At 37.5% G+C, this 13,848-nt stretch overlaps 1 protein-coding gene across 3 annotated transcripts in view; it reads left to right on the top strand.

Annotated features, from left to right (window-relative positions):
- The window catches only part of FAM13B (family with sequence similarity 13, member B), a 158,288-nt gene that overhangs the window by 92,600 nt on the left and 51,840 nt on the right, over positions 1 to 13,848 (top strand). For all 3 annotated transcript variants that reach the window (XM_006866108.1, XM_006866106.1, XM_006866107.1), the window contains 3 exons: positions 8,668 to 8,709; positions 9,578 to 9,733; positions 12,253 to 12,385. In XM_006866108.1, the coding sequence (XP_006866170.1) occupies positions 8,668 to 8,709; positions 9,578 to 9,733; positions 12,253 to 12,385 (331 nt within the window). The remainder of the gene's footprint in view (positions 1 to 8,667; positions 8,710 to 9,577; positions 9,734 to 12,252; positions 12,386 to 13,848) is intronic.

Genomic DNA, 13,848 nt, shown 5'->3' with positions numbered 1-13,848 from the left:
CTCTGATTATCAAGCCATCGAGGCTAGGTCAGATGGGTACTATCTGCAACTTTGAGTGTTCTTTGTGTCTCCCCTCACATCATATCAGCTGGATGCTTCACTCTCAGCTCTAGCCTTCCATGGCTATGTTCATGCCCATGGGTTCAGGTGTCCCCAGGTCTCAGCACACTTTGGAACACCTAGCCCTTCCTCTTCTCTCTTTCATCTCAAGGTCAGCAGGTGTCTATGGAACACGGTTGAACTCGGCCCATTTCTTCATCGCTGTCTTTCCTCCTATTCCACTCACCAGTAGACTAATGTGGTCGTCAGCAAGCTTACATGCCTGCTCATATGTTCCCTTTGTGTTTCAATCTTAGATGGGGGTTTGTCTTGAAGGAACTTGATTGCTTGCCTTGATGGCAACAACTTACTTATTCTTGTAGTTGCCAGTCATAACTGGTATTTTTGTTTTGGGTTTTTCCTGATGATCTTTCTTTGAAGATGTATCTTCTGTTGCTCTAGCTGTTCCAGTCTGGTCTGCTTCTCCTTTCTAGTGGGAATGTCCTGCCTCAGAAGGTTTTAGATGGGGCTCAGGGTTCTACTTAAGGTCCTCTACACTGTAAAGGCGCACTGCAAGAGGCCTGTTTCACTGGGAAAATTGTAGAACTCTTTTTAGGTATTCCAATTAGTTGTAGGTTGAAGACGGGTTTACAAGCTTTCTGTAATCATGTTTCTCAACATTCCTTTCTATCCCACTCAAATGTCTATTTTACAATAGTAGGCAAGGGAAGCCAATATTCATAAGACAGTCAAGCATTTTAGTATTATTTCTCCTTTTTAGACTATGCCTCAATCCCTATGTGTATTTATGCTCTTAAATTATGTTGAGGAATTTCCCTTCAATTCCTACTTTATTGAGTGTTATTATCAGGAATGGATGTTGGATTTTGTCAAATGCCTTTTTCTATATCAGTCATTTTGATCATATGGTTCTTTTCCGGTTTTTTTTTTTTTTTTTAATTTATATGGTGGATCATATTGATTATTTATCTAATATTGAACCATCCTTGCATCCCTGATATGAATCCCAGTTGGTCATGATGAATTATTTTTTTTGATATATTGTTGAATTTTTTTTTTTTTTTTCATCCAACTAGACTTTATTCTCCTTAACATACCTTGAGAAAAAAGGAACATTGTCTTATGTTGTTGGTAGGTGCCATAGAGTCAGTGCTGACTCATAGTGACCTTATGCACAGCAGAACGAAACACTGCCCGATCCTGGGCCAACCTCACGATTGTTGCCACGCTTGCGCACATTGATGCTGCCACTTGGCCAATCCATCTTGCTGGGGGTCTTCCTCTTTTTCTCTGACCCTCCACCTTACCAAACATGATATCCTTCTCCAGCGACTGGTCCCTCCTAACAATATGTCCGAAGTATGAAAGAGACAGAGTTTGGTCATCTTGACCTCCAAGGAGCACTCTGGCTGCACTTCTTCCAACACGGATCTGTTGGTTCTATGGGCAGCCCATACACTTTCAGTATTCTCTTCTAACACCATTAACTCAGAAGCTTCAATTCTTCTACGGTCTTCCTTATTTATTGTCCAACTTCCATGTGCATATGAGATTATTGAAAATACCATGACTTGGGTTAGGCGCACCTTAGTCCTCAAGCTGACATCTTTGTTCTTCAATACTTTAAAAAGGTCTTGCATTATATCTTGTCTTGTATCACTTTCTATTGATGATGGTAACTTGCACTTCAATTTAGTTTTTAAACTTACTTCTTTATACCTTCCTTGTTACCAAGCAAGTAATCTATTCTTTTCCTACTTTCTCTCCCATTTTTTGCTTCGTTTTACTCACTTCCTTGGTATACATATTATTCATAGCTCCTTCCTTCCATTAAAGATGTTTTATTTCCTTTTCATGTAAAGATACTCAAACTCCATGAAATATTTTAACCTCTGTTCCACATTAGGATAAGTCTTTAATAATCTGAAAATAGATTTAATATGCTAAAGAAAAACAATATGAACCCTTTCATAGAGCTAGATGTAGCAAGAAACAGTACTTGGGCACAAAGTAGATAAAGTGAGAGAGACAAAAAAAGGCAGGCCAAAAATTAAATCTTGAATTACATCATAAGGTGCAATCTTGAGTTTGGGAAAGAAGTATGAAAGGACAAGATCAGGACTACAGGGTGGATGGGTAATGTTTCCCAATGAAATTCTAGTCGGACAGTCCTTGCTACCCATGAACAATAAGCAGGTACATTCTCAGGATGGAAAAAAATTATTTGAAACAACTCGCTAGTGTTTTTTTTTCCCACTAGTGCAGTTTTCAACTTTCTTGATACTTCCTAATAAGCCCCTGTGATCAGCCTGTATTCTTTGGAGTCCAAAAAACTGGCTATAACCTTCTGAGATAGCTTTTCTGCTTTGAATTGAACCGGCCCAGCAGATACCCTCTGGAGCAACTGTTTGAGTTGTTTTTTCGTTTGAAGACACCTTAATGAGACTAAGACAAGTATATTATTGAGAGAACTTGTGTGTAGCTGTCTACTGATCTCAGGACATGTTTAAACATGTTTTGTTTGGAGTAAACCTGTGCATTTATGAATGGAAACCTGGTAGCAATACTTTTTGTCATTTTTTCCCCCTTGGCTATTTCAGAAATGGGGCCCACCCAAAATTTATGAAAATAAAGTATTCTTAGTTTAAATGAATTTTGGGGGATCCCATTTCTAAAATAAGGAAAAGCTAAAGGCAAAAACCACTCACTCTTCTTTGGAGTCTTGGTGTGGTGCTGTAGAATAAGCACTGGACTGCAAGGTCTGCAATTCACACACACACACACACACATTATGAGTAAAGGTACTATACTTGTACAAATCTTCCTTTGTGTTTAGGATTTAATTTCTCTTTGTAAATCCCCAGGACTGCTGTTCTTAGGTTGTTTGCTAAGCATATGTTCAGTTTTATTTAAAAAAGAAAAATAAATAAATAAACTGGTTTCCAAAGTGTTTGTACTATTTTATATTCCCACCAGCATTATATGAGAATCATAATTGCTTCATATCCTCACAGGCACTTGATGGCTAAACAGTTTAGTTTGATTCAGTTTACTTCAGTTTAAACAAACTGAAAGTAATTTAATTTGAAACAGACGGTGCATTTCAGTTACATTTTTCTGATAATTGTGGGAAAATTAGAGTTTCTGAGACTAACTCTCCTGCAGAGCAGCTGTTGGGTTTGAACTGTTGACCTATGGTTAGCAGCTCAATGCTTAGCTCACTACATAACCAGAGCTCCTGTAATATATTTTTCAAATATCAGTAAATACTGTGGTGCAAAATTTGCCAAGAAAAGTCTGTTACCAGCACAATGAGTGAATTGGTCTGAATTTTCTAGTGCATGTGGCACTGTAGGATCAGTATTCAACCCTAAAGTCAGTTAGAACCGGAAGGTCTGTGGTTCAAACTCGAATCCGTTGCTTGAAAACCCATACAGGGTCCCTATGAGTTGGAACTGACGCGATGACACTTAACATTTTGTCTTATTACCTTGTAGCTTGAAATAATCCTCTTTTTGGTGAAATATGCAGTTACATCTGATGAAGAATACAGGGTCAGCATTGAAATCTTTATGTTATGTTAGACGGAGTGCTTTGGTTGGGCTAGCAGTCATTTTTTTAAGATAGTAAGAGGGTCTATCTTTAAAAGCAAAACAAAACAAAATAATCTACAGTGCTACATGCATTAATAATATTCAGACTAACTCTTTCATTGCGCTGGTAACAGACTTTTCTTGGCAAATTTTGTACCACAGTATCTACTGATATTTTTTAAAGAATATTACAGGATCTTTGGTGATGTAGTGAGCTAAGCATTGACCTGCATAGGTCGACAGCTCAAACCCAACAGCTGCTTTGTAGGAGAAAGAGTCTTAGCAACTCTAGTTTTTTTAAAGCTGGCTAAGAGGCTTTATGGGGTCCTGACATGGTGCTGTGGGTTAATGTGCTGGATTTCAAGGGGGGTTTGAACCACAAGGTCAGTGGTTTAAACTCACTAGCCACTCCTTGGGAACTTCATACAGGGTTGCTGTGAGTTGGAACTGACTCGACAGCACTTAACAACAATAAGAGGATCTATGGAATCGTTGTGTGGCGCTGTAGAATAAGCTCTGGACTATGAACCACAAGATCAGCCATTCAGATTCATCAGCCGATCCTTGGAAACACTATACAGGCTCACTATGAGTTGGAACAACAAGAGGTTCTACAGTTTTGTGGTATCATATCAAGAAACCAGTGGCATTGAGAGTTACTCTTCTCTGTAGCGCTGTGATGGCTCTGGTGTCTTATGTACTTAGGCATACATAAATGTGTCATTTAAATATGCTGTATCTTAATCTGATAGATGATCTTTCAATCATCTCTATGCATTAGCAAACTAATACTGCTTTTCTCCTAAATTACGAACATAGAATTTTTCTGCCAACTTTTGAATAAGTCATTGTTTCTCCAAGTGAGCATCAGATGCGGTACTTGGCTTCATTTATTTATATCAGTCTATCTGGAGTCCTGGGGTCCTGGTGTGGTGCTGTGGGCTAATGCATCAGATTGTAAAGTTGTTTGAACTGTAAGTTCAAACTGGTGGTTCAAGCTCACCAGCTGCTCCTTGGAAACCATATACAGGATCGCTATGGGTTGGAATCGACTCAATGGCTCTTAACAACACCAGCAATCTGGAGTCCTGGTGTAGTGCTGTAGAATCAGCACTGGACTACTAACCGCAAGGTCAGCGATTAAAACCCTCCATCTGCCTCCTCAGAAACCCTATACTGGGTCACTGTGAGTAGAAAGTGCATCTGTGGGAGAAAGAACTTGTGATACTTGTTTAAAGGTTCCCATTGTTGTCAAGTCGATTCTGACTTAACAGTGATCTTATATGACAGAGTAGAACTGTGCCATGAGGTTTCTGAGGCTGTAATCCTTCAACATCTTTCTCCCACATAGCAGCTGGTGAATTCTAACCTTTAGGTTAACAGTCCAGTGCTTAACCCACACACCACCATGAGTCCTGTAAACATTACAGCTGATAAACAGCCTAGAAAGCCTTTGGGGGCAGTTCTACTTTGTCACACGGAGTTATTAAAAGTCATAATCTACTTGATGGCATCTAACAACAGCATCTAATTTTCCTAAGATAAACATGAATAGTTTCATATAGGTACTGATATAGATTTATGTTGTTGTTATTTGCCATTGAGTTGATACCTACTCATAGAGACCCTATGTACAACAGAACGAAACACTGCCCGGTCCTGGGCCAAGCTCACGATAGTTACCATGCTTGAGCCCATTTGAGCCCATAGATTTATAGTGATGTGTGTATTGATGTCTGTGACAAGTGGTTTGTGCTGAACTACTAATTTAAAGGTTGGAAGTTCAGGTTCATCCAGTGGTATCATGGAAGAAAGGCCTGGCTATCTGCTTCTGTAAAGATTATAGCCAAGAGAATCTTATGGAGTAGTTCTACTCTGTAATACATGGGAGTTTGACACCACTGGGATTATTATTATTTTTAACTAGTATGTTTTTATCTATATGTTATTGTTAGGTGCTGTTAAGTTGACTCATAGAGACCTTATATATGGTTTCCGAGGCTGAAAATCTTCATGGGAACAGAAAACCTCATGTTTTCTCTTGCAGTGTAACTGATGTGTTTGAACTACCAACCTTGTATTTAGCAGTCCAGTGCTCATCCTCCAGTGCCACAGTGCTCCATTATATGTACCTATATGGTAGTGGTGTTGGTGTACCATGGAGTCAGTTCTGACTCATAGCGACCCTGTATAGAGTTTCTGGGATTGTAAATCTGTATGGGAGCAGAAAGCCTGATCTTTCTCCTGTGGAGCAGCTGATATATTCAAATTGCTGACCTTGGTTAACATCCCAGCTTGTAACCCACTGTGCTACCAAGACTCCATATATATATACATCCACATATCTAGTTAAAAGCAAAGGCTTTTGACTGTGTGGATCATAACAAGCTATGGATAGCATTGCAGAGAATGGACATTCCGGAACACTTAATTGTTCTCATGAGGAACCTGTACATAGACCAAGAGGCAGCTGTTAGAACAGAAAAAGAGGACACTGAGTGAGTGGTTTAAAATCAGGAAAGTTTTGTGTGTCAGGGTTGTATTCTTTCATCATACTTTTCAACTTGTATGAGTAGCAAAGAATCCTAGAAGCTGGATAAGAGGAAGAAGAATGTGCATCACAATTAGAGGAAGACCATTAAAACAACCTGCAATACACAAATGATAGAACCTTGCTTCCTGAAAGTGAAGAGGACTTAAAATATGCAGTGATGAGAATCAGTGACCACAGCTTTCTATATAGGTTGAACCTGTATTGAAAGAAAACAAAAATCCTCACTACCGGTCCAGTAAATAGCATCATAATAAATGGAGAAAAGATGGAAATTGTCAAATACTTCATTTTGCTTGGATCCACCATCAAAACTGATGAAAGCAGCTGTCAAGAAATAAAGTGGCATATTGCATTAGGCAAATATGTTGTATAAGGCCTCTTTAAAGTGTTCAAGAGCAAAGATGGTATGGTCACTTTGAGGTCTAAGATGTGCCTGACTCCAAGCTATGGTATTTCAGTAGCCTTATATGCATGTGAAAGTTTTGACAGTGAATAAGGCAGAGCATAGAAGAACTAATGCATTTGAGTTAATGGTGTTGGAGAAGTATATTAAAAGTACCATGTACTTCCAGAACAAACAAATCTGCGTTGTAAGAAATACAGCCAGAATACTCCTTAGAAGCCAGAGTGGCAAGATTTCATCTCTCATACTTTGAACGTATTGTCAGGAGGTGCCAGTCTCTGGAGGAGGAAGGACATTATGCTTGGTAAAGTGGAGGGTCAGCAAAAACAAAGGAAGACCCCCAATGAGATGGATTTGCACAGTGTCAGCAGCAATGGCTAACAGTGATTGTGAGGTTAGCGCAGGATCAGGCAGTGTTTTATTCTTTTGTTCTAAGGCTGCTGTGAGTCAGAACTGACTCGACAGCACCTAACAGCAACAATAGTCTTTTTTTGTGAAGGGGTCCTGGTTGTGTGCTTGGCTGCTAGCCAAAAGCAGTTTTAGTAGGTACTCTATGCGAAAAGATGTGGCAGTTACATCCATAAAGGTTTATAGCCGTGGAAACTATATGGGGCCATTCTACTCTGTCTTGTAGGACCCAGCTGAGTCAGAATCGATTCAGTGGCATTGGGGTTTTTTTAAGTATGAAAATAGTTTCTTTATTAGAATCATATTCTGTTAGGTAGAGATAGCTTCGATAGAAATGGCTATGCTGTATGTGTTTTTGTTTTTAGTAACATTTTTGGATTTTAGAAGACAGAAGAGCACATAGTTGTTAATAGCAGGGACATTGAAGTTCCCATCCTGAGTCAGGTACCACTTCTGATCCTTGAAATTGTGTGCCTCTGGGGAGGTTAATCTCTGAGCTTCAGTTTTGTGGTAAAGGGAAAAATTAACTCCTCAAGTGTTTGTTGTTGTTGTTGTTAGGTGCCATTGAGTCGGTGCCAATTCATAGCGACCTTATGCACAGCAGAATGATACACTATCCGATCCTGGGCCAACCTCAGTATTGGTGCCATGCTTGAGCCTATTGATGCTGCTATTTAGCCAACCCATCTCGCTGGGGGTCTACCCCTTTTCCTCTGACCCTCCACCTTACCAAACATGATATCCTTCTCCAGCAACTGGTCCCTTCTGACAATATGTCTGAAGTATGAGAGACAAAGTTTGGCCATCCTGGCTTCCAAGGAACACTCTGGCTGCTCTTCTTCCAACACAGTGGACAGTCCGTCACACTTTCAATATTCTCCTCCAACACCATTAACTCAAAAGCATCAATTCTTTTATGGTCTTCCTTATTCACTGTCCAGCTTTCGCATACATATGAGGTTATTGAAAAATACCATGGCTTGGGTCAGGCGCACCTTAGTTCTCATGCTGTCGCTTTCAAAAGGTCTTGTGCAGCAGATTTGCCTAATGCAATACGTCGTTTGATTTCTTGACTGCTGCTTCCGTGAGTGTTGATAGTTGATCCAATAAGAATGAAGTCTTTGAGAAGTTCAGTCTTTTCTCCATTGATAAGAACGTTGTTTATTGGTTACTCCATGTAACCCAGCTTCTCGGATTATTTGCTCAGCATACAGGTTGAATAAGTATGGTGAAAGAATACAACCCTGTCGTACACCTTTCTTAATTTTCCACCAGCCAGTGTTCTCATGTTCTATTCAAACAACTGCCTCCTTGGTCCAGGTACAGATTTCTCAAGTATTGGAAACTATTAAATGAGTTAAATACTTATCAGACTTCCTGCCCATAATAAATATTCTCTAAATATTACCTCTTTTTTCTTTTTGTTCTTGTTAAATGATACATTATTTCATTTGTTTTCTTTGGTTAATGTTTGAAACCTTTTATAACCAACTTCAGAAAATATTTTCAGGGTAGTGTGTAGTTGAAAACATGAAACTTTGTGCATGCTCACCTGGTGTGTCAAGGAAATATAAATGTAGCAGTTTTCTCATTTTGTAGCCACTTGATATTTTAAAAAAATTATAGTTTATTTCTTTCTTTGATTGCAGTGCCCATATATCTCCCATCAGCATTTTACCAGCTTCTGCAGAGTAAGTAATATACTTACAGAAGGTGCATTTTCGAATTTATAAACTTTTCTTAAGTTATAGAAATAAATTGTGTATTCATTGTGCTCATTTTAGAGGAACTATTATTTGTAAGACTATGAGACTAGTATTTTCTGTTTAGCAGTAGGAACAAAGGAGTCCACTGAATTAATACACAAAATAAGAATGAACCTTTTTTTAGATGATTTTTTTTGATCCTCTGAAGTAATCGAAAAATGTTGATAGAGCTTTTGATTATTAAGTTTTCTTAAAAACACAACAAAGAAGACAATGTAAAATACATGAACAGTACCTTGATCCTTTTTTTTTTAGCTGAGTGTTGATCAATTATTTTGCTGTATAAATGTAGCCTTTAAAAATCTACTTAAATGATTTTTTTAAGTAGTTATGAGGAATGAATTATTGGAGCAACTGACCCTCCACCCCCTGTGAAAAAAAAATAGTGACATTGTGATTTATTTATATAGATAGGATCATTGATTTGGGCAACTTTTATTTTTAAAAACTGAGCCAGTATTATGTATTCTTTTTATGCATTCCCTTTTATATGAGTTGTTCTTGTTGAGTTGGTTCTGACACATATTGACCCTTTATAGGATTTCTAAGGAGTGCCTGGTGTGTTTGAATTGTTGACCTTGCAGTTAGCAGTCCTACAGAGCCATATATGTGGGGTGAGGGGCTTCAAAAAGTTCATGCAGAAGTTCTGTAGCTTTTAATCCAATTTTTCCTCACACTTTTTGAAGCCCTTAGTAAAAACCACTATAAAAATACTGATTTTTAAATTTAGAGTTATTTGGCCAAATACCCAATTAGGTGTGACTGCTTCTCACTAAAATGTATTGTTTTGTAGCATTTTAGAAAGAACAATTAGAGCAGCTGTGGAACAGCACCTTTTTGATCTGCAGAGCAGCCTAGATCATGATCTTAAGAATTTGCAACAGCAAAGTCTGATGTGTAATAATGAAGCAGGAAGTATTAATTGTGATGGGGATGGATCTAATAACCAGTAAGAAACTTTTAAAACATTTTTCTGTTATGTATTAAGGGTCATAAAATTGTTATCTTAAAAAAAGAGTTATATTTATTTAGATAATGGATCTCATCTTTCTTGGTGTTTCTGAACATCAGTGTGAAAAGTGATGTTGTATATGTTGTTGTTGTTAAGTGCCTTCAAGTCTGTTCCAATTCATAGTGACCCTATATAGGGTATCTGAGGAGCAGCTGGTGAATTTGAATTGCCAACCTTGCAGTTTAAACCTACTTTGTGGTCCAGTGCATTATCCCACATCTCTATACCAAGACTCCAGCTTAGTTGTATATGTTGTTGTGAAGTGCAGTCCAGTTGGTTCTGACCCATAACGACCCTGTACAGGGTTTCCAAGGCTGTAAATCTTTACGAGAGCAAAAGCCTCATCTTTCTCCTGTGGAGTGGCTGGTAGTTTTGAACTGCTGACCTTGTGGTTTACAGCCCGATCCGTAACCACTACACTACCAGAGAGAACTCCTTTTTTAGTTGTATATACTTGATATAAATTATATATACTTAATTAACATTGAAAGTCTCCTAATTCTTCCATTAATGTAGTATGCATAGTATCTTTTTATTATGTCCAACCCAGCTAATTTTTCCTCTCTGGATATCAGGTGAAGTTCTTATCTGTAAGAGCTATGTTGCATTAAAACTGCTTAACTGAAAAAAATTAGACTTGTCTTTCATGTAAAATATGGTCACACGTGAGAGGCATGTAGTGAGTTAAGCAGATAGGTAGATACAGAGACAGCAGATTGACATCACCCTAGGAATGTGATCCTTGAGTGAAATAATGAGCAGAATCATTTTTTGTCATTTACATTTTCATCCCCTGTCATTAGCCCCTCGCCCTCCTTTTATAGATTACCTGTTAGTAGATGAATTTGTATAATTTAAATGCATTTATAATTAGCAGAGGCTTTCTTCCTTGTTCACCTGACCTGTTACTGTTAAATAAAGGAAAGCCTTCCCTCCTTTGTCATCATCTCAGCTCTGCCTTTTAGTATATATGTATAATTTCCTTTGCGACCACAATGTTACTTAATTTTCACATAAGCCTTCATTTTGCAGACAGATGAAAAAGGTATCCAACTGGAAAGTTTGAGGGGGGAAAAAAAAAGTTGTGAATTGGGTACAGTAATTTGTTTTGTTTTTTAAAGATTTTAAAAGGGCTAAGTAAATCTTCCGAGGTCTTTGGGTAGGTTTGAACTGACAACCTTTTGGTTAGTAAACCAGTGCTTAGCCATTGCGCCAACTACTTATAATAGTTCATTAGAATAGCTATTAAATATAGAAAGAAATAGAAAATTATTAACATATAAAAATAATCAGAATATGTTTTTTCAGAAGTACCGTAATTGTACAATTGTAGGAGTGCCATGTAGACACCATGGTCTTCATAGATGGCATGCCTAGCTTGGACAAGTTACTTGTGATGTCCCTGGCGCTTTGAACTGATTTAACTAGACTCTATAAGGGAGTATTTTAGCTGAATATGAATGAAAACTGCTGTGTCGAAAAGTTAGAAATGAAATAATTGGGAAATATTTAAAAGTGTATGTTGCTGTTGTTATGTGCCGTGGAGTCTGTTCCAACTCATATCAACCCTGTACAGGGTTTCTGAGGCTGTAAATCTTTATGAGGAGCAGAAAGCGTCATCTTTCTCCCGTGGAACGGCTGGTAGTTTTGAACTGCTGAACTTGCGGTTCACAGCCCGAGTCGTGACCACTTATGCTACCAGAACTCCTTAAAAGTGTATAGTTAGAAGCATATTCCTTGGGAGTTTGTTGTCTTGGCCTTAACTTAGTTTTGTCATTGTCCGACTCATAGTGACCCTGTATGAGGTTTCCGAGGAGCGACTGGTGAGTTTTAACCACCAACCTCTGGTTCAAACTGACATTTCAGTTGTGTGCTTATCCTACAGCACTACACTAGGACTCCAGCTTAGTTAGGGATCCTGTAAACCTATGCTTGTATTCAGACAATAGTTTTCATCTCTGGGGAAATAATACATGCTCTTCAATGGGTGGCATTGTCTTTGTAAGCAACGACTGATGTTCTAAACAACTTAAAGTATCAAATCTGCAGCAAGAAACTATTCCTGTTGTACTTGATAAGGAGTTGGACACTCTGGTGTCTAATACTAGACTTGTATTATAATGAGAACAAGCAGGTCATTATGATTGGGAATGTGCATTTGTAATGGAAATCATTTTGTCACATAAAATATTTTCAAAGCCATTCATTTACTTTTGGAAAATTTCTAAGACGATAACAGACTAGATATTCCACAACATCCCAAAGGAAAGAGGGAAAACAAAAAACCTTAGCAAACTTAATAATCTAATTTAGCAAGGCAAAGTATGGGTTTTTATGTGATGGGCACATATTCTTTAACAAATGAAAATTTCACATTATTATTCATGTTTATTTTAAAGGCATTACATACATAGTCAGTGTTTGACCTGATCTGATTTTTTAATCTTCATTACCAGGGTTGATATTGCTGATGATATTATTAATGCCAGTGAAAGTAACAGAGACTGTTCAGAACCTGTGGCTAGCACTAATTTATATAATGAAGTTATGCAGCAAGATTTTGTGTTTGAGGATGAAGAAAATAACCAGGTAAGAAATGCAAAGAACAAAACATTTCTACATAGATTTGTTAGCTATACCACTCTGTTTCATGTTTTCCTTTGATACCAGAAACCACAGTTTTATATCTTTGGTGGCACATTTGTCTTTGAATACACATCAAAGAATATGCATTATCTCAGTAGACATCAGAAACTACCAGAAGCTGATTAGAGAAATGTCCCTTATTTTAAAGTACACTTTTTTGGGAAGGAAATAAACTGTTATGTCATTTGAGGGGTTGGTGATATTATGATAAATTTTGACCTTTTAAAAATCTTTTTTGTGTTTCCGAGATTTTTCCTAATGAACATGTGATCTTTTCAGAATTAGAAAAACTCCATGAGTATTACTTCAAAGGTAGCTAAATTATTTTGCTGTTACACTGTTAGTGGTAACTTGGTTTATTAGAATAACTAATCATGGTTAAATGTATTAAGCTACATCTTTGTAGGATATTTCAAAGTGTGGTTTTGGTAATACTTGAAAAGTAGGACACTATAATTAATGTATAAGGAAATGTTCTTCAGCATGACTCTAATCTAAACTAAAGTAACCCTGAAAAGGAATATAGAAACTGAAGAGTTAGGTTTGTATTCTGGCTTTGCTGCTTAGTAGCATGTGACTTTGGCCAAGTTACCAAGTATCTCTCTGACTTACTCTTTATTTTTCCATAAATAAATGGGGTGATACCTACAATTCAGGATTATTATAAAGATCAGAAGAAGTGAAAATGTTAAAAATTTTGTTATAATCTAGAAAACATTTCACTTTACTACTGATAATACTTAACACCGCTCTCTTGTTTGTATATATTAGATTAATCCCTTTTTACCTACTCAGACAGAGTTAATGCTTCAGTAGTTGTCCCCATGCCCACAATATCAGTTTCTGCTTGTCTGTTGGATTGTAAAACTACTTTTACTTTTCCAAATGTAGGGAAGACCCTTTCTTTGACTCCTCTTCCCACGCTTAGCCACACTCCCATGTCTCTGCTCCTTATTATACTGAAATTACTTGAAGAAATTATGTGTCTGTTTTCTTTAATTTCTCTTCACCCATCCTTTCTTGAATCCACTTAAGGTATCCCCTGGTTCCTACTATTCATCTTAAACAGCTCTTGACAGTTATCAGTTGTAAATTGACCAAAGAGTAGAATTTGATCCATTTTATCATTGCCAATACCTTGATGCACTCCCTCCACTTTGCTTATATGTGGGACTTCAAAGAGTTTCTGGGAAAATTCCATTGTCTTTATTTTTCCATGAACTTTTTGATGCCCTCTTATATCTCTAGTCTAGACTTCTCTCTTGAACTCCAGATTTCTATATTCAGCTGCTCTGTTCAACTCAACATTCCCACTTGATTATCTTGCAAGAAACTTATGGTTACCTTGCACCAAACTGGACTCCTAATCCTAATCCTTTAACCTTTTCTATTTATTTAAAAAAAAA

Source organism: Chrysochloris asiatica, unplaced genomic scaffold, assembly GCF_000296735.1.
Source record: "Chrysochloris asiatica unplaced genomic scaffold, ChrAsi1.0 scaffold00087, whole genome shotgun sequence".
NCBI classification, from domain to species: domain Eukaryota; kingdom Metazoa; phylum Chordata; class Mammalia; order Afrosoricida; family Chrysochloridae; genus Chrysochloris; species Chrysochloris asiatica.
The sequence above is the reverse complement of the archived record's forward strand: the minus strand, read 5'-3'. Positions and strand labels throughout refer to the sequence as shown.